A 20494-nucleotide genomic window follows, 5' to 3' on the forward strand; every position below is an offset into this window, starting at 1 on the left:
TCTTTTGCGTTTTCCTCTTCTTATTACACGCAAAAAGTAAAAATAAAATAAAATAAAAATGATAATCAAAAAGAAAAAAATTAATGTCTTTTTCTTTTCGATCTTTTGTCTTCCTCTCTTTTACTGACTCTTTTTTTTCTCTTTCTTTCTTTCTTTCTTTCTTTCTCTTTCTGTTTCTTTTTTCCGTTTTGTGCCATTACACATATTATAAGCCACTGCGAGCGGGAGGTGGAGCATCTTATCTTGTTTTTTCTCTTTCCTTGTTATTAGCTTCCTTCTTTCTTTATCTATCTGTCTCTCTGTGTCTCTGTCTTTGGGTGTGAGTGTCTCATGGATTTCCGCATTCCCCTCTCATGCGTGTTCAGCACCGCACTTGCACCGCGCCACGCGGTACCCCACCGCACACTGCGGCTCCCCACCGCCCATCCCTTTCTGCAATACCTCGACTCCGACGACACACGTCTCCCGCAGCACCCCGCACTGACCGTCACTGCACAGCCAGCGGAGGCGTACGAGACGTACGTTGGCGAAGACGTCTGGACACGTGAGACGACCGAGACGAACAGCAGTGAGAATCCTCACAATGGCTTTTCCGCCGCCCCCACAACACCGTGTTTCAATGATGTAGTGCAGTGGGTGTTTGATGCTCTGGCGGAGGTGGGAGGTGATGGGTGTGGGGTGGTGCTGTGTGGGCGGCGTGTGGTGGCGGACGACTGTGGCTGGGCAGTCTCCTCCCGCACCCCAACACTGTACTCAACGAGGGAGGTGTTTATCGCAATGCGTAACTCATCCAAGTTCTTGCATGATATACACCATCAAATACATGGTGGGACGATGAATACTGGAGAGGATTCTCATGAGGCATCAACAATAGTAGGAGAAGCAGGGTCTGTGGAGTTGACACTTGCAAGAGCGTTGGGAGGTGATCCTGTACAAGAGTTTCGTGTATTTGTGCCATATCGTTTGCATCTGGTGGAAGGTGGTAAGAAAATACTTGCGGAGGTGTGGGAACAAAATAGGTTTGCTGGAATAAGTCAGCGTGCAACAGATATTTGTATCCCCAGATTAATGGAATGGGATGAACATACACACGATGAGAACTATAGTGTTGTGATGCATCATGTTGAACAGGCCAAATTGTTAGAAAAAGCACTTGAAACAGATACACAACTGCAAACGGCCTTACTTCGGCGTCTGGGTACATCAAATTGTTTGAACAAGGATTATATTATAGAGTCATACTTTGTATTGCTTTCAGTAGACGTACTCTTTGAGAATGTATCGCTGCCGATTCATTTACTAAGCGCAAAAGTAAAGTGTTTTTCTCACGACAAGATAAAAGATCCTAGATTTATGTTTCCTTTCATCAAGAAAGATGATGCAACTGTTAACGGTAACAACACTGTTGAAGACATGAGTGAGGCAGAAAGTGACAAGGATAATAGAGAAGAAGAACAATATGATGATGGTGATGATGAAAATTTGTACGATTCTGTTAGTTTTTTTCGTCTCTTTCGTGACACTACGAACTGGAATCAACATGTTGAAATCTGGCGAGATCGGTACAGTGTAAAGTGTAATAATAATAATAATAATAATAATAATAATAATAATAATAATAATAATAATAATAATAATAATAATAATAACAAAAATGCGCAGAACTCGGAGAAAGAAAAACGATATTTTGTTATCGCATCCGAGCGTAGTGACCTGGCCTACACCAAAGAAACTATAATAAAGCGTGGGGTACCACTTGAATTTATGCGCCCAGAACTGATGCAGGGTGATGAAAACTTTCAACGAGAATGGCGGGAAAAACTCATGCATTGCATGAATATGGTGAAACCGCCTAATGGGAGTCAATAAGAAAAAGAAAATTAAATACAAAAAAAAGGAGAAAAACAAAACAAAAAAAAGTGAAAATGCATGAGATCATATTTATAGCTCTACTATACACCCCACTCGTTGACTCCAATCAAACGATAAAGTGCAAATGAATAAAAAAATATGTAAAAATATGTATTTATGTATTTTTTTGTCGGCTCTATTTCTTTATAAATGTTAAGACTCTTTTTTTGTTGTTAATATTCTTTTTTTTTCCCTATTTTCCTTCTTCCTTTTTTTGCTTTATTGGAGCGGTTTTTGAGGGAAGTAAATATAATACAAAAAGTACATTTAACTGTGGTACCATTTCCTCTGGGTACTGTTTTGCTCTTCGCGAGTATTGAACAGTTGTCATTGTCAGCAGGGTACTGTAGGGAATCCACAGACGAGTACCAAAAGGAAGAAAAAATAAACAAATTAAGAAAAAGTAAAGGAAAAGGAAAAGGAAAAGGGAGGAACAAAAATAAAATAATTCAAAGAGAACCCAGGGGGAAATAAACGAGAAAATAATATATTTATTTGCTCGTTTATTGAAGGATTCAACCAATTATATGCATATTTATTTATTTATTTATTTATTTAATGTCTGTAGGAAAGATTGTTGGAGACCACAGATATAGGATTGAATGTCCAATTGCAAGGGGTGCGTTTAGTACTGTATACCGATGTCAGGAAATCAGCACTGGCAAGGTCTATGCTGTGAAGGTAGTGAATAAGGCACTTGCTGAGGCAAACAATATGCGGGGTGCTCTAGTGCGGGAGATCAATTCTATGGAAGTAGTGGGATCATCCAAATATGTAGTGAATTTGGTAGATAAACTTGTGTCAGCGCGGAATTATTATCTTGTAATGGATTACGTTGAAGGGGGAACACTGCTAGACTTTATTCGAGAGACACGTCTCACGGCATCATCACAGTGGACTCGCAGACTCTTTCGGCAACTACTTAATGGTCTAGAAAGAATTCATCAAGCTAACGTTGTTCATCGTGATATTAAACCAGAGAATTTACTACTAAGTAAGGAACGCACACAATTAATGATATCAGACTTTGGATTTGCATGCTGTGCACCGCCCGGTCGTTTACTACATCGACCATGTGGAACACTGAAGTACTGTGCTCCAGAGTTGTTAGTGCGATCTCCCGAATACGATGGTCGTAAAGTTGATGTTTGGGCTGCTGGTGTAACACTTTATGTTATGCTGTTTGGTGAACATCCATTTAAAGGTGATGAAAAGAATGTAGACACTCTTGTAGAATCTATAATGTCAGGAAAGTACTCTTTTCCATCTCCTGTTTCACCAGATTTAGAACACCTTTTCTCTGTTATGTTACAACCTGCTCCATCTAAGCGGTGGTCTGTGAGGAAATTACTGCGTCATGTTTGGGTATTGGGAGGTAATGATAGTATAGGTTCTGTACCCCATTGCATGACTGCTTCAGAGAGTATTTCAGAAATGGATAAAGGTGGAAAACATGCGTTAGAAAGATCATACCTTGTGCGGTCACCTTTTGCAAAAATGTTAAAGGAAGATGATGCGGATTTATCAACGCGTCAATTTCGTTCATGCCCTGCCTTATATAAAGCACTAAATTATAAAAATATTCCTGATGAATATGATGACTTGAATGAAGACAGTGATACGGATTCAAATGGTACAAGCAGTGATGCTACTGAACGTGTAGGGGAAGAACGTCACTCTAATTGTGATTCCAGCCAATATGGAATTCGGAGTAACAGTAACAGTATTGGCGCTGCTTCATTTACACTAAACAGCAGTGTAAGCTCATCCATAGCTTCTTCTGATTCTTCTATAATGAGTCAAGATGATTCCCCGGTTACACATAGTCACGACTTCATGTGTACCTTGAGGGTCATGGTAAATTTTTTTCTCTTCTGTACAGCTTTGGTCATTGTAGGTGGTATGCGTTTTTTGTTTGATGTAGAATTTAATGATCTTCCTGTCCCATCACTTATTCGTGCCACAGTGGAGGATCTGCTGGTTCCACCGCATGAACGGCCATCGCAGAAGTCTGAAGTAGATCTTTTGCGTCATCACTTCCTTGGGGCACGAGTGCGGCAAATGTTTGCTTCAGTGGAAAAGGCAATTGATGAGTCGGCGTGGAGAAATCGAATGGTGCCGGGAAGAGCCTCTTCTACGGGTCCAGATCAATTACCAATAATAGCGCGACGAGGAAAAAAAGGAGAGAGAGAAGAAAAGAAGGAGGAGAAGGAGCAGAAATGAGTGGAGCAAACAACAACACACAAGAAAAGAATTTGTTACCTCCCCTCCCCTCCACTCCACCCCCCAAAAAACAAAACAAATCAAAACAGCGTCGAATCAAGGTAAAATGTGAGCGATTTTGTACCAAAAAATGCAATTAAATCTAGTGCCACATGTTTTTTTTTCAAGTATGATATGGGAAGATGTCTCGTCAACTTTAGTCACATGAAGTGTTTAGCGGTTTTTCTTTTTCTTTTGCGTTAAGAAAATTTTTTACGTGCTTCGTTGTTTTTTTTTTGTACCTTTTTTTTCTCTTTAGAGTCTGTGTTTCAAATCTTTTTTTTTTTTATGTGAGCCTCTGGAAACTGTGCACGAGGGGTTGCTTTGCTTCAAATGCATGATTCTGATTCAGTTTCAGAGTTTATGGAGAGATCATGAGAACGTGACGGTTCGACAAAGATGGGTAAAAGAAATGAGAAATGATGATCAATGGGTATAGGTGGGGATATCAGCACGTTTGATATCACTACGAGTAACCTTTGATCTGAATTTTCTTTACTGTTATAATAATAATAGTAATAATAATGACATTATTATTATTATTATTATTATTATTATTATTATTATTATTATTATTATATTTTGTCATTGATTTCATTCCCTTCGTTTTTTTTTCTTTTTTTTCCATTCTTTCCTCTTCTTTGCTCTTGCTTCTGGTGATGATTCCATCACTCTTTAATTTTTATTGTATATTTTCATTTTTGGTCTATTTATTTATTTAATTTTTTCCCCCCTACTTTTTGCCTTTTCTCAGCCTGATTACCACTGGGGAGTGGAAGTGACGCCAAGAGCTTTGTACCAAGCAGCAGCAGCAGCAGCAGTCTTATTAATAGTAAAAGTAGCCGCGGCAAGTGCCAACGCATAGAAAGAGAGAAATAGTTAGATTTGTCTAATATATATAATCGACATTGATACCGTGTTCGAGAAAAGACGAAAGCGAGAGATATCTATCATCTTAGAGGTCCAGCACAAAGACACGAACACACACTTTTTCTCTCAATATAAATATATCAGTATACATATATATATTACTTCCAGTAACAGAGACGATGCACTCAGAGGCTGCGGAGGTGTATATGGCGGCCTGTAAAGAGGCCCATGCGGAGTGTGCGGTGGAGTTAGTGTACGCCCTGAATAACAATGAACGCAGCGTCCATCTCGCCGATCGCGCTGTGCCACTTAACGATGTGGATATGGCGTGTATTGCGGAGGCCCTCAGCATTTCCTCTCACCCGCTGCGCTCCCTCAACTTGGAGAATAACGCCTTTGGACTACCGGGACTGCAGGCCCTTCTCGGCGCTATTGAGGAGAACCCCGGACTCATACGTGAACTGCGGCTGGGGAGAAATAAACTGAAGGATCAGGCGGCCGTCGCCATTGGACACACCCTCTCACGTGGGGGATGTGGACTGAAGGTGTTAGATCTATCTGAGAATGAGATTACGAAGCTTGGGGTTATTCCCATCGCCACTGCACTGGCGAATGAGTCATGTGATATTGTGGAGCTATCATTTCACAATAATAAGATTGAAGCAGATGCTGCAATGTACTTGGGACAGGCTATCCGTGATGCAGGAAAATTAAAGCATTTGCATCTAGGGTATAACGCCATACGAGACGCTGGGGCAGCACATCTTGCACAATGTATTCCCGTTACCATAAACTTATCCACACTTGATCTTACGGCTAATCGTATTGGTCCTGATGGGGGTAAAGAATTAGCACGATCCCTTATGACAAGTACATGTAATATCCAACGTTTGAATTTACGCCACAATCCTTTTGACAGTGAAACTATTGAAATGTATGCTGATGTAATTCGACGCAATACTTCACTTATTCAACTTTTCCTTGGTTTTATGAATCCAGAACCAGAAGTTGCTGCTCTTGTACTATCTGCATTAGCGTCTAATCGTACTATGCTTTTACTGGATATTTTTGGATGGAAACTGCATCCAGAAGATACATGGGACCTTATTAGCAATATTCAAAAAACAAATAATACTGTGGTGGCTATTGTAACAGATGCTTGTCAACCTATTGCGGGAAAAATTGATGAGGGTAATATGGAGAGGGAGGAACATGGTCAACATCCCATTTATGTTGGACCGGATGATCGTGATGCATCTGCTGCAACAACAAGTCTTCGACGTCTTTCTCGGGCGCAATCACGACGTCTTTCTCGCGCTTCCTCAAGAGGACCGCACTCACGCACAGGGAGTCCTTCACAACGTAAAGCAACGGAACGTTCATTATCTCGTAAAGACTCAGATTCCCACTCACGACACTCCTCTCGGGCTTTACCAGAGCAGGTATACTGCTTCCCACAGCATGAACAAACTCACACGGCATCTCCTAGTTCAGTAAAAGAGAGGAATAACTACCAAAAGGAAAGAAGTGCCTCACGTGAGGTGGGAGGGGAGATGCGAATACGAAGACGTTCTCTCTCACAGTCTGATCTTCAAGTAAATGAGTCAATGAGACAAATTATTGAGCAATTACGAAATGAAATCACTGATATGAAGCAGAAGCAACGGTTTTATGAATCACGTATTGCTGCACTTGAGAGAAGAAAAGAATGTTTCTGTGGATGCAGTCCGTCGGGTTTTGCTGATCGAGGAAGATCCTCCCAAGTCGGACACGATATCAATACTAGAAAACGTCAAGATCAGTCCAATGATGATTCTATGAATCATGGTGATTTGAGTCATACTCCCACAAAGGATGGCTATCGAGTTCCTGAAAATGGCTCGCATAATAATAATAATAATAATAATAATAATAATAATAATAATAATAATAATAATAATAATAATAATAATCGTTCCACTACACCGTCTGGTTTTCATCGTCATCATAATAAACAGTTACACCAAAAAGAGCAAACACCCCCGCGTCAACGAAGTGGGCTTGCGTCTCTGCACGGATACGAACACAACAGCATCCCTGACAGAGGAGCAGGCGTGGCGAATGCCCGCAGTCTCAGTCTCAACAGCAGCGGCACTTGCGGGGGGCCGGCGGATTTCCCCCAAGTTGTGAACACCCGCACGGAGCGGTCGGAGCCGCCGGTGGAGCCGCAGGAAATTCCATCGGAGAAGAAGCCGGCGGAAGTGACGCTGCAGACATCGACGCGGCCGAGTGTGGACTACCGCCCGCACCTTGGGCCTGCGCCATCAAAGGACAATAACCCGCCACGGCGAAAGGGGTCAGTGCACGCCTAGGCATTTTTGTTTTTGAACAAGAGAAAGGAACGAAAAAAAAAACAAACAAACAGGCAAGTAAAAAGATCTATTGTAAATGGATCTTAAGAGTAGACTAAAAGGAAAAAGAATATTCTAAGCGAGGAGAAAAACAAAAAAAAAAAATAAATCGGAAGCAAAAAGGATTTGAAGAAAAACAATACTACAAAAAAAGTAGCGTGGGAAGAGGGAGGAAGTTGGTGTGAGTGAAATAAAGTAGAGAAATATAGTTAAAATTGAGTGGATATTTATGCATGGGTATGAACGTACGAGCTCACTAGTTTGCAAAGGAAATAGCTGAATATTTGCGGTGGTAGAGCGAAAGGTAAAGGAAAGAAGGAAATTAAAAAAAAAATACATGAAGAAAAAAAAAAGAGAGAAAGGAGTAAGAGAAATAATTGGAAATGAGTTTATTGGGAGAAAAGGAAAATGGCGTGTGTGGTATCTTCATTGGGGTTGCAGAAAAAGAGAAGAAAAGAGTTGGAACGAAGGTATCCCTGAATTATGTTCTCAAGGTTAGCTGCTTGATTGGGGAACCTTCTATCTCTATTTATATGGTACTTATTCATTAGACTGACTAAGGGGCCTGAGATAAAATACTTTCTTCGCAAAATCTCTGTTGTAGTCTTTTTTTTGTTAGTTGATTTGCGAAACAACTTCTTGAGGTATGCCACATCTGTTATCCCCAAATTGTTCAAAATTCTTGCCTTTTTTCTTTGAAGTTTTCTTTATTTTTTTCATTTTCATTGTTTCTCTTTCATTGTATCTTTTATTGTTGTTATTGTTACTATTAGTATTGATTTTTTTTTCTGTGGTCATTCTTCTTTCTTCCTTCTGTTTTTCAAATTCAATTCTCTTTTATTTTCTCTCCATCACCCACTTGTGTGCCCCCTTTCCCTATTTTTCTTCTTCTATTCCTTTTCCGTTTCCTCCTCTTGTTCTTCTTTTCCCTCCTATTCTTTCTTTCTTTCTTTCTCTCTCTTTCTTTTTACAAAAATAAGATGATAAAGTTGACTTCTCGCATTACTTGAAAGTGCGATACACAAAAAAAATATTTCTTGTTGTTGTTCTTTTTTTTGTTTTGTTTGCTTCCCTCACTTCCTTCTTCTATTAAAAACAACAACAAACAAACAAACAAACAAACAAACAAAAAATAAGGAAAAAGTAGAGTGGGATTAATGCCGTTATTTCAGTCGCTGCGAGCGCAGCGGTCCGGCAGAGAACCCGTGTGTGTACGTCCTTTATTGTCGTGGTCGCAGTCCCCGCTGAAAATCAGCCACGAGGAGTCTTTGCAGCTGCGGGAACTCAACACACTCTCCGGTGAGCAGTTTGATTTACTAAAGCATATCGTAGGAGCATGGGAGCGGGGTGATTTTGTGACAGTTAACCGATGGCTGCAGGAGTGTAATGCATACTTTGACCCAAACAAACCACATCTTTTGGTATATTTCGTCGGCCTTGGGGGTATTGACCTGTTTGTCACTCTGTTATGTGATGTTAATGTGTCAACGCATCCTAGAAAAGGAAAACTACATTTAAATACTACAGGGAAAGATTTTGCATTCCAACGAGAATTTGTTGCAGCCATTGCATCTTTAATGCGTGTGCTGACAGAGTTGTTGGTATGTCAAAATGAATTGGGGTGGTACTATTATGATCACTACCCTGGTTTCTTTTTTCAATTGCTTGAGTTAGCGAGAGTTCCAGATCTCCGATTTGCAGCTTTGGTTATGCTGGAGCATCTAGTTCTTAGTGTTGGACCCGTGTTAGAAATATCGAAAGTTCCATTACTACAAGAGCTAATTCGTACTGAGGATGACGCAACTCTTGCTATTCTATGTCGTGTTATAGCATTACTTATAGTACCGGGTGTAGTGTTGAATCAACGTGAGTGTCCACATCAACGTCTCCTTTTTCCTGAGACACTTTTACCACTTCAACGTATTCAACGTGTTATTGACAGCAATGTTCTTTGGTTAATAGGAGAAAAAGGACTTGTTAAGAGATTAGTAAAGTTATGTGAAGTGGGTGGATCTAATGATGAGCCTCCTGTATATAATGGAGATCAATCTTTCTTATCTCCTGTGAGTTCTTTTATGCAACCACTTCTCCGAGAATGGTATACTACTGCTATCGCTCCAATGCCATCTATAGCTGGAGGTATGACACCAAACATATTTGGCGGTTTAGATATGGTTCAATTTCCCTTCAATGTATCTCGTATGGTGAATCGCGCTAATGGAAATGACACTGCAGATCGTACAGAGTGGCGTGGATCTAGTGGATTCGCTACTGTAAGCACAACAGCATCTGTCGCAACATCCGCCGCTACTACTACTACTACTACTAATAATAATAATAATAATAATACGAATACTACTAATAATACTAATACTACTACCACTACCGGAGGACCAACAACAACAACAGCCGCAGTAGTGATATCATCAGATCCAGAAGAAGAGGAATTAGCATCCATGACAGATATTTCACTGCAGGAGGCACTCGGCAATACAGTAGCGGCGTGGGTGGAGGATGATGCCACTTCTGTGCCTTCTGCCGCCGCGGTGGGATCAAATGTGGACTTTAGTTGGTTTGTTGGATGTACGGATGCGAAACAGCGATGGCGCATGCGGGACCTAACACTACGTGCGGAAGTGGATGACAATCGTCCACTACTCTCTGGGTTTGGGCCCGTTACGGATAAAAAGGCGTGTGAGGCGTTTCAACAGCAAAGTGCCATGTTCTGGAAGTCACTCAAACCGATTATACGACATCATATTATGCCAAATCGGACACAGATTATAGTTAGTGCGCAGAGTGAGATACTATTTGTATTAAATTTGATGTTATCAACATTCTTTTTTGGTGATGTCTGGTCTACATTGCGGGAATGTCAGTGGATTAAAGTAGCTAATAGATTTTACGATGCCGCGTTTGAGTCACGTGCCTCTCACGATTCTCTTTCACCGTATTTTGAAAATATACGGCAGTCTTCAGAACTGCATCAACTTCCACGTTTCTTATCATCAGGTGAGTGTGGGGAGGATACAGAGGGGGCGATGGTGGAAGAGGTACGGCAACATAATGAGAATGATCATCACCATAACAATAGCGACAATAACAATATTGGTCACACTACCACTGCTAACAACACAAACAATAATAACAGTCACAATAACAATGATAACAGTAGAGACATCAACAATGTCAACAGTAGTTATAGTAATGAATACGATAGGGAACGACTACCCATCGTAATGCAGGTAGGTGAAGATACTGAAGCGTACATGCGACATGGTTCACATCATGGGATTTCTGATGATAGTGATGGATTTGATGATAAAATTCATCAACATGAACCTAATACAATTCGAAAACTTGAATTATTGCGAGGAGTACAAGAATTTTGGAATGCACAAGATCGACGAGAATGCGTTATGCTTCTTGAAGGTGACACGGCTGAGCAATCTGCCCCACTTGCAATGAAAATTGCCATGACATTAGCTGAACGAAATGAGGATAGTTGTGTAGAGACATCTGCATGTCATGCTCTTGAAGGGTATTTACGTTGTTTTTCCTTTACAATACGAGAAAAAGCAGCGATAAATTCTCCACAGAGTATATTAGGCGAAGTACTCATGCGTTCTATTCTTGAGCATCGTGTGTATAATGCAACTTATGTACCAGGTCTTAGTGGATCACTTTCTCCATCTAAACGCATTGATAGTTTCTTTGCATTGCTTGGAGAACTTATTCGTTATCACCATAAAAATCTTACACTTTTACAGAATTACGTCATGGGATTCGTTTCATTACAGCATCTCAATGGCCCTTCTTCGACTTCTGGATCAAATACTCGTCACCTTCATCCTACATCAGAGCAAATGGAACAGTTACTACGTTTACCTCCATTAGACCGTCAGGAGCATGAACCCTTTGCAAGAGTTCTTATGCGACGTTTGTGTCGTCATGGATGTGATACAAATCTATTTGTGCGTAGTCTTTTACTTTCTCTAACACCTGGGTTACGTTCAAGGATGAATTATGTGTGGAAACCGGTAACACAGTTTACGATGGATGCAAAGGAATCACTGGATGGTATTGCGCGTATTGGGGATATTGTAACAGGACACCCTAATCGACTTAGTTATATTGGGAAAAATTCACGACGTTTCGTCACTATTCTCAGTGAGAGAAAACGAGCAAAGGATAGTAATCAATCTGTAGAAGTTGACTTTCATGCAGAAGCAAAAAGAGAAAAAGGAGAAGAAGAAAAAGAAGTATTTGGCAATTATTCTTCTAATTCTCCTTTTAATATTCCTTCCAATAGGAATAGTAATACTACTACTACTACTACTACTACTACTACTACTACTACTACTACTACTACTACTACTACTAAGGACTCTACTGTTTCCTCTTCTTCCCCTTTATTGTCATTGTGGGATATGCTACAAATATTACTGCGCTCTCCCCATCGTCTCCTCCCTGGAGAAAGACCATTCCCCCGCTTCTTTGATGACTTTGACCGCGATATTATTATGGGTAAAGTGGAATTACCCCCTATTGGACCCCCACCACACCTTGTCCTCCCACTCTATCCTGAGATGGAAGGCACAGAGAATGGCGGTCTGGTCTCACTCATTGGTCTTGAAAAGGCCCTACTGCAGGAACCACATAAATTGGTGTACGCTATGCTAGGGCCGTTAAATGCAGAGAGAATTCAAAATGCAGGACGACTTTGTGTAGTTACTACATGCGTCTTATTATTTGTGCGTGCTGCCCGTTTAGGTGGTGCAAAGGCTGTGCATGATATTCTTAAAAAACTAAGACCACAGGCGTTGGCGGGATATGAGAAGTGGAAAAAAGAACGCGATGCCCCCATGCATTGCAGCAAACGACGACCTCAACAACGTGAAAGAACCGTGAAAGCAGGCGAAGGCACAGAAGGAAAAATCGCTACTTCTTCCATTCCTTCTAGAAGAAGTTCGTGTTTATGCACGGCAGGAGATGGGGCGGGGCGGTGTTCCTCGTTTCTCTTATATGGCCATTGTGCCCCGCCAAGTGCAAGTGAAGAGTATTACTATCGCTATGGTGGTTGTTTCTTTCGTAATATGTTTCGACTCATGTGTGTGTGGGTGGGACACTACGGGGCCTGTCAGCGTTATGTGGAGACGCTTTACTACTGCACAGAGGTTCCATTCGCGGAGTCCAAGTGCGTGGTTCTGTATTTAATGCGTATACTTCCAGACTACTTTCTGTAATGCGGAAGAAAGGGTGGGAGGGGGTTGAGGGAAAAACGATGAAGGAGGAAGGAAGAATAAAATATTACTTGTTGAAGAAGTACGCTGTTGTAAAAAAAAAAAAAAAATGAAAGGAAAAAGAAAAGAGGAAAGAAAAGATTAAAAACTGTTTTTATTAGTGTTTTTATTAGTGTTTTTTTAGTGTTTTTTTCTTTTTCATGTTTGGGTGTGTGTATGTGAGCGAAAAGTGAGAGCGCCGTGTGATACGGGAGAAGAGTAATGCATAATTGCAATGTAGCATTGATGTTCATTTACAGATATCAGAAGAACAACAAGAGAAGAAAGAAAAAAACAAGAAGTAAACAAACAAACAAAGAACAGCAAAAAAAAAAAAAAACGATAAGAAAACGGATTGAAACCGAAAATAAACTATTGCTGCTGGCATCTCATTATCACACTATCATTATTATCAACAACACTAATGTCAACAAGTAGATAGCTGAAGTGAACATAATGGCCAAACATCAGGTAGAAGAGATTTGGTAGAAAAGAGTTGTTAGCTCGGTGCTATTTGCGACAAGTAGAAAAACAAAGGAAAAAAAAACAAAGAATATGAGTCCTATGAGAGAAGAGAAAGATGCTCCACACAGATTCACTTTGGCAAAACTATAGGGATGGAAAGTCAGACAAACAAACAGAGAGGGAGACAAAGACAGACGTAAACTGTTTCTTTCTCTTTCTTTATTATATATCTCTCTTACTCTTCATTAAGAAGAAGAAAAAAAAAGGAGAAAAAGGAAAAGAAAGAAAAAAAGTGGAACATAATGAAACTGGAGAGGTATTGAATTATCAAGACAAAAAAAAAAAATAAACCTTCCAGAAGTATTTCTTTTTCTTTATGTTTTTATACGAATTCCCCCCTTTCCCCCTTTTTTTTATTCCTTCCTCTCCCCCTTCCTGTTGCAAAGAAGAAAACAAAAGAGAGAAAAAGGCAATTTTCCTGATGAGTACCTGCTGGCTCTTCCTTTGCTAGAGAAAGAACAAAAAACACAGAAAGAGGAAGATGGTCTTTGTAGATCTATATGAGGGGAATATATTTGCGTTATCGTAGATATTTGGAGACTCTCATTACAAATGAGATTATTTGTCTCCATCTCTTTTTCTCTTTCCCCCCCTCTCTCTCTTTCTCGTTGTGTCTGAGTTTTGTTTCTTCTGTTTATTTATGTCTTTGTCTGATCTTTTATTTCTCTGTTGCCTCCTCTAAGCATCTCCTTGCTACAAATTGTCTAGTCTCTGAACTCATATGTGAATTTAATGTAAAAGAAAAAAAAAAAAACTACCTTGTAATCCCCTAATGCATATTATTACCGTTTCTCTACTGTTTTTTCTTTCTCTTGTCTTCCATTACAAACTCCCCCCACCAACAATTACTATCAATAAATAACACCAATCGTAACATTACTATTTCCTCCTGGATAAACCCAAATCAGGAACAAACAAAGAAGCATTCAAAAACAACAACAAAAAGGCATATCCACACAAACTATGGTGCGAAAGGTTGCTATTGGTACAGATCAGGCGGGATACGCCATCCGCACAAATCTCATGCAGTACGTGCAGGAGGCCGGCGAGGAGTTTGCGCCTGTGTACTGCGGCCCGCAGTCTGCTGATTCCGTTGACTATCCCGACTACGCCCAGCGGGTGGCGGAGATGGTTGCGGGCGGCGAGGCGGACTGCGGTGTGTTGGTGTGCGGCAGCGGAATTGGAATGTGCATTGCGGCGAACAAAGTGGCGGGGGTGCGGGCGGCGCTCTGCCACGATCACTACACCGCCGCTATGTGCCGTCTGCACAATGATGCCAATGTAGTGTGTGTGGGCGAGCGGACAACAGGGGTGGAGGTGATACGGGAGATTATCATTACATTCCTGCAGACACAGTTCAGTGGGGAGGAGCGGCATGTGCGGCGGATTCAGAAGCTGACTGCCATGGAGAAGAAGGAAAAGAAGTAAAGGGTAAAGAGAAGAAGAAGAAATGAATCATATATTATGAATATGAATATGAATATTGATATTAATAATATTAAAGATCTTGTTTGTTCGGAGGCGTTGAGAGAATATAGGGAGTGTGGGTGGACGGAGTGAGTCCAGCTGTGTCTTTGTTTGTGTGGTGTGGGAAATCTCGAGCAAATGGAAAGGGAGGCAGTGAGTGAGTGATTGAGTAAATGTGTGAGATAGAGAGGGGAAGAGAAATAAGAAAAAAAACAAATAAAACGAAAGCAAGGAACGGGAGTAAGGTAAAGGAAGGAAAGAAAAGCAAAACAAAACGAATATAAAGGAAAAGCTGGTAAGACGTATGCTTCTCTGATTGAAATAATGAGGGTGAGGGTGATGATGGAGTTACCAACTCAGTGGTGAATTGAACAAAAGAAATGAGAGGTTAAAAAAGCCCCCCTCCCCCCCCCCAAAAAAAAAAGAAAAAAAGACGAAGTCAAATAAAGAGGTAACGTGTGGAGTAACGCAACGAAAAGCGATGTAATCCTTAATATAATTCTCAGAAGTGTTTTTTTTTTTTCCTATTGGGAGTGAAATCCGAAATAAACGATTATATGCATTAATATGATGTATGTCTACATGTACAATTTGACTCTGTCATTGTAAATGTATACATACTACCCTTATGTATGAAGATTTATGGTGCTTGATGTGAAAAACAAAAACCCTGTTTCTGTTTTACCTCTTTTTTTTTTAATTTAAATATCACCTACGCGTGTAGCGCCATCTTCCTCTATGAATACTCTAAATAACCTTTGTAATAGCGTCAATAACTTCTTGCTGTGAAGAAAGTGCCACATTGAATATTTTTATACGCTTGTAGATCTTGCAGTATGTTGTAAATCGGCAAGAGTACTCCGAGTTTCAGGACATTTCATTGATAATGTGATAAGGCGTTTCCATAGGTCCATGAATTTTCTAATGTAGTAGGAGGTTGTTGAGTAAGAAAGATGAGATCTTGGTCCACTATTCCGGAGAACGAAGACCTTCAGGATTGAGAGTATCAGTGTAAATGCTGTTGTGCTGCACTTCACCGGTTTTCATCTATTCTATCACAGAACTCACATTTAAGCCGAGCAATAAGGGCAGGCTGATTACTGTGTTGTTTTTTTTTTTTCTTGCCATTCTCCATCATGAGAGAGTCTACTAAAGTGTAGAGTTCTCTACGTAAAATTGGCGAAATAACAAAACACTTACGAGGAGAGGGGTTTATGGAGGCGGACGCTAATACCATACTTTTTTTTGATATGCACATACCCTTGGTGATGAGATGCCGCCTTATCGCGGTGCCAGGGTTAAGTACTTGAATTTATTTCAGGGAAACCAAAAGCACTCAACAAATTTTGAGGGAGGTGGACTCCTTTAACAGCCACAATTTATTTCTATTTTTCTTTTTTCTTTAAAGGAGGGGGTCTCCTAAAAACCCAGGTCAAAAAATTTATTTTTTTGATACATGTGTTCTTCGGAACAACATCCCCTTGCTGACTTTTGACCATCGAGAGGTGGTGCCAAGGTCCTATGATCTCGAATCCTTTGGGGGAAGCGAATGAATCAGCGATATTTCCCTCTTCTATGGAGAGTTTGTCGGTTCGTAAGCTACAAACGTCGTATAGTGCCGGGGCAAAGCTTTGATCTGAGGAGGTCTTGAGGATGTGCTTCAGGAGCGGTTTCTTTTCCATATATATTTTTCAACCTTGTGTGAATACTGCTGGGGAGAGACTCATGCCTGAGAGAGATTTATAGTTAGAACTATGCCCTTCCCATGGTGGAAATTGGATTTGGCCGCTGGGGCAACTCAGAGAGGCAATAAAAAAAATAATAATGAAAATACAATAAAAAAGGTATATATATATATATATAGATATATATGAACCGCAGTTGGTGGCCGTGTCATTGGGGTCAAATCCATATTGTTGCGAAGAGCAAGAAAAAAAACAACATGCTCGTACTCGTTCAAAGATTCCAAAACGAGCACAAAGTGCAGGAATACGTATGTGGATCATACTGGCTTTCAGTGTAGAGCAGATTCTTGTCGTTTTACTAAGAAGAAGAGAAGAAGAGGAAAGGAAGAACGTGTTTGCACAAGTGGTACTGCACGTCAAACTGAGAAACAACGTTTGCCGATAAGGCCAGTACATCAACACATCATTAACGGGGAAATACTAAATATATTTCTCGCTTTCTGTGGCTTGTACTTTGGCTCTCGGGGTTGGAAAGAACGCTCCCACACCCTTCCACGCCAAAGACACTCAATAATACTTAATGGTAAACAAAATTAAAAATTTTCTCAATGGCGTTCATGCGTTTTATTTCATAAAGTGCGGCCAACATTACTTAATGGTAAATTTAAAAATTAGAGACACCCTCACGTGAAAAAACGCACAAAGAGAAAATGCGGGTGCTCGTTCTCAATGAAAACACTCTTTGCGGGATCTTCGCTGCTCTTAAGTTATCGCAAACCTCGGGATGGTTTGTAACTTGCAGGGTCCCAGACGTGATCAGAAAAACAGAACAAAAACATTAAAATTCAAAGATCCGTCTTACAAAAAAAAAGAAAAAATGTTTTTTAAAATTAGAAAAAATCCACTTTGTTTGTGGGTGGGTGAGCTTTTCAAAAGTCTCTTTCGAGTTCTGGGCGCGTCGAAACCCCCATTGGGAGGAGCTGGAGGTTTGCAGCCTTTGTAATTGCATAAATACAAGAAAGCGAAGGAAAAGAAGAAGGAAACAAGAACTGTTCACACAGTATTCTAGCATTACAAAATAATCGAATTCATATACAAACAACTCTCTCCGTCACTCCCTGTGTGCTTCTGTTTACACGTTTATTCGACCACTGTACGGTTCAGTCTCCTTCTATTCGAGAAGTTTCTTATACGACACGCCTGTGCTCTTTGCACGCCTCAAGCACGGCTACGGATCCGTCCTTGACGGAACACCACTAACTATTTTGGCAAGGCTAGCTTGAGTCCGCATAAATGTATTCTTAGGACTATCATCACTCAGTGCCCAAGTGAGCTCACTACCATAAAGAAGTTTGGAGGAACCATATCCAATAACAAAAGGTACGCATGTCATGAGGTCGAGGTCCAGCTGACTTATGTGCTACACATTTTAATTGGGTTATGCGAGTTGATGTTGCATCACTTTGGGCGTTTGCGGCGGTATTAAAGGACAGCCGCGGATCAAGTGGTATACCTAGTAGTTTGGGTTTATTTGTAGATCCCAGAGTTGATACATGTATTTCATGGCCAGCATAGAGAAGCGGAAATTTGTGATCAGGATCAAGATTATCTTCAGTTTGCGTTGACATTGTAAACCATGCAGCTTCGCACTTTAACGGATCTACCAGCAGGTCGTTCTGGAAGCTCCATTCATGTAGTTATTGGAGGATCAAGTTTGCCTTGGGGATATTCTCTTCACGAGACTTTCCCTTGATGATTGTAGATAAGTCGTCAGTGTACATGTCCGCTGACGTATCAGCGGATTTATTGAGCAAGTTGAGGAGCGGGTGCACATAGATATGGTCCTACTACTGAACCCTGCGGAACTCCTCGTAGTGCTGTTCTTTTCTTGCTCTTCGCGTTTCTGAGTCTTCTCCGCGCGAATCTATCACACAATAAATTTCCGAGCCACCTTCTACAGTTTGTCCCAGGGAATGTGGGAAAGCCGTTCACTGAGTACAAGGTGATTGATTGAGTTAAAGGCACGATTAAAATCAGTCAGTATTAATAGCGTACGATGTCGTCGATAATGTATTTGCGTTTCATCGGTATGCTGTTTATTAAGGCGAACGTCAAAATATTCACTTCGATTTGCTCAACAGTGTCTACTAGATGAGCACGTTGCATAGCTGTGGTGTGCATAAGTCTGTATGCATATTGATGTGGGTGGGGTTTCCAAACCCATAATAATCGCTGAAGAACCATCTTTTCTGCCACCTTACATAATATCGATGTAAGGCTGATAGGGCGATACGCACCAGGATTTTCCGTTGCCTTACCTGGTTTCAATGGCGGGATGACGGTCGCATTTGGACATTGAGCAGGTATAATTCCAGTTTGCCAACTCTGATTTATGCAATTCAAGACGGATTTTCTACCATTATTGGACAAATGGTGGGGAGGCTCACTGGATATTTTATCAGTTCCAGGCGCCTTGCCAATGGGGCATCTCGTAGCGCTGCAAGCAATTCGGTCATGCGAAAAGGGGCATCAAAAGGGGAAGAATAAGATGAAGTGGGAATAAAGTCAGCATCAGATGTGAAAAAAGAACTCTGTGTACCTATAGAGTGGGAAAAAAACCTAAAGAAAGAGAGAAGAAGAAGAGGGTCTCTGTTGGCCTCTTTCATGTCGCCTTCTAGAAAACCTATGCGGTTTGTTCCTTGAAGAGGTGGGGAAAAAATGGCGATTCAGTGCGTTCGCCGTTTGACGCGAGGTACTAAGCTGTTTCTTACCCACACTTAAAATACTAGATTTTGCAGAGGAATGGGTGGCCCATTGGCAAGATGATATGTGCTTCCAGAAGAGATGTTCGCCAGGGTTTAGCTTGCTGAGTCGGTGATGAAACTTTTGAGTGGGCTTGAACCTTATCGCCTCTAGGCAACTTCGGGTTGCCTCTTCCATCTCCGTTAGGTTCTCCAAAATCGGTAAATTGAGATAAGGCATTTTCAGAAGGTTCGCGTTATGTTCGGCCTTTGCAATCTCTTTCCCCCAAACGGTGGGACCTTCCTTAAATATCCCGCGAGGGCAATGGTGCCGCAGCGCGGTTTGGACGCATTTCGTGAAATCCTTAATATTGCGTGAGATGTTTTGTCGGTCAAATTGTGTGAGCTGGGAGTCGAATTCGGCTGAAAAGGCTGCCCGGCGGCAATTGCCCCATCTATGGAAATAACGACGTGTCGATGGTGCAGCTGGGGGATGTCAACGCGGTGTGAAGTCTTCAAGGTATACGATATCAAGCAGTGATCACTGTGGATGGTAACAGCTGTAGCCCAGCTTTCCACGTCGAAAAGGCGTTGAAAAGCTAGATCTATGAATGAGCGTTCCGCAACTCTTCGAGCAAACGTAAACTCTCCCGGTGTATTAATTATGGAGAGATTTGCATCTGATGTAAGATATAGGAACTCTTGTGCTTCAGCCGATGGTGTTTCTTCCATGTATGGTTCCCAGTGATGATAATGAAGATTGAAATCACCACATAACAGGAAAGGAGAGGATGGCGGAACTGAAGCTACCAAGTTTTTCATAGTACATGTGGCAACTACTGGTGGAGGTAAATACACACTTGCAATATATATCGATGTATCTTTTGCAATTGCAACTTCTACAAGTACAGCTTCAACGTTTGATTCATGGGTAGAAGTGCGAAAGTGTACAAGGTGTAACTTTAGTGTTTTCTTTACAAGAATAAAGACACCCCCACCTCTGATCTCTCGCGTATATGCATACGCAACATATGGGTCTGTTTTTAAGGCAGAAAGTTGCTTTGTGTTTTTCCAGATTTCTTGTAGAACAAGAACATCCGCACCCTTTGCCAGTAGGGAAGCGAGTTTAGTCGGCGTGAGCGATTGAACGTTTAACTGAAGTACTGTAATAGGGCCAGGATTCTGCTCAATATCACCACTTAACAAGAGCTTTTGACGCTGTACATTGGACATTGCACGCAGTCGATTGGGATGGCGCAGGTGAGCGCTGATGGCATTCAGAATGTATACCATAAAAGGTACACCACGCGGGGGTAACCCGAAGAAGGTTCCATCAAATGCCCCTGCCGACCCTGAAAGCT

At 41.1% G+C, this 20494-nt stretch overlaps 8 protein-coding genes across 9 annotated transcripts; 5 read left to right on the forward strand and 3 right to left on the reverse strand.

Moving 5' to 3' along the window:
• Window positions 1-330: 330 nt before the first annotated feature.
• LSM04_004616 (uncharacterized protein) lies at window positions 331-1869 on the forward strand (the record flags this gene model as incomplete). Its single annotated transcript, XM_067335000.1, has 1 exon — window positions 331-1869. One exon carries the CDS (start codon window positions 331-333, stop codon window positions 1867-1869), a length of 1539 nt encoding a protein of 512 aa, XP_067193903.1.
• A 600-nt stretch (window positions 1870-2469) lies between these two features.
• On the forward strand, window positions 2470-4134 carry LSM04_008976 (Protein kinase domain; the record flags this gene model as incomplete). The annotated part of the gene is made up of 1 exon (XM_067335001.1): window positions 2470-4134. The coding sequence occupies one exon, from the start codon at window positions 2470-2472 to the stop codon at window positions 4132-4134; it is 1665 nt and encodes a 554-aa protein (XP_067193993.1).
• Window positions 4135-5222: 1088 nt separating this feature from the next.
• Window positions 5223-7394, forward strand: LSM04_001457 (Leucine-rich repeat; the record flags this gene model as incomplete). Its single annotated transcript, XM_067335003.1, has 1 exon — window positions 5223-7394. The coding sequence occupies one exon, from the start codon at window positions 5223-5225 to the stop codon at window positions 7392-7394; it is 2172 nt and encodes a 723-aa protein (XP_067193850.1).
• A 1196-nt stretch (window positions 7395-8590) lies between these two features.
• Window positions 8591-12679, forward strand: LSM04_000331 (uncharacterized protein; the record flags this gene model as incomplete). The annotated part of the gene is made up of 1 exon (XM_067335004.1): window positions 8591-12679. The coding sequence occupies one exon, from the start codon at window positions 8591-8593 to the stop codon at window positions 12677-12679; it is 4089 nt and encodes a 1362-aa protein (XP_067193824.1).
• A 1524-nt stretch (window positions 12680-14203) lies between these two features.
• Window positions 14204-14668, forward strand: LSM04_005936 (Sugar-phosphate isomerase; the record flags this gene model as incomplete). Its single annotated transcript, XM_067335005.1, has 1 exon — window positions 14204-14668. The coding sequence occupies one exon, from the start codon at window positions 14204-14206 to the stop codon at window positions 14666-14668; it is 465 nt and encodes a 154-aa protein (XP_067193933.1).
• Window positions 14669-17620: 2952 nt separating this feature from the next.
• Window positions 17621-18020, reverse strand: LSM04_008283 (uncharacterized protein; the record flags this gene model as incomplete). Its single annotated transcript, XM_067335006.1, has 2 exons — window positions 17621-17804; window positions 17884-18020. The coding sequence occupies 2 exons, from the start codon at window positions 18018-18020 to the stop codon at window positions 17621-17623; spliced, it is 321 nt and encodes a 106-aa protein (XP_067193984.1).
• A 415-nt stretch (window positions 18021-18435) lies between these two features.
• Window positions 18436-19374, reverse strand: LSM04_005870 (uncharacterized protein; the record flags this gene model as incomplete). 2 transcript variants are annotated; one of them, XM_067335007.1, is made up of 2 exons in its annotated part: window positions 18436-18889; window positions 19076-19374. In XM_067335007.1, the coding sequence occupies 2 exons, from the start codon at window positions 19372-19374 to the stop codon at window positions 18436-18438; spliced, it is 753 nt and encodes a 250-aa protein (XP_067193927.1). The 2 variants fall into 2 exon arrangements, with proteins under 2 accessions (XP_067193927.1, XP_067193928.1); XM_067335008.1 differs by lacking the exon at window positions 19076-19374 and having other exon boundaries at window positions 18436-18777; window positions 18840-18908.
• A 2-nt stretch (window positions 19375-19376) lies between these two features.
• LSM04_007722 (Endonuclease/exonuclease/phosphatase) lies at window positions 19377-20426 on the reverse strand (the record flags this gene model as incomplete). The annotated part of the gene is made up of 1 exon (XM_067335009.1): window positions 19377-20426. The coding sequence occupies one exon, from the start codon at window positions 20424-20426 to the stop codon at window positions 19377-19379; it is 1050 nt and encodes a 349-aa protein (XP_067193973.1).
• Window positions 20427-20494: the final 68 nt, after the last annotated feature.

This window comes from Trypanosoma melophagium, assembly GCF_022059095.1.
Source record: "Trypanosoma melophagium isolate St. Kilda chromosome Unknown ctg14segment1, whole genome shotgun sequence".
NCBI classification, from domain to species: Eukaryota; Euglenozoa; class Kinetoplastea; order Trypanosomatida; family Trypanosomatidae; genus Trypanosoma; species Trypanosoma melophagium.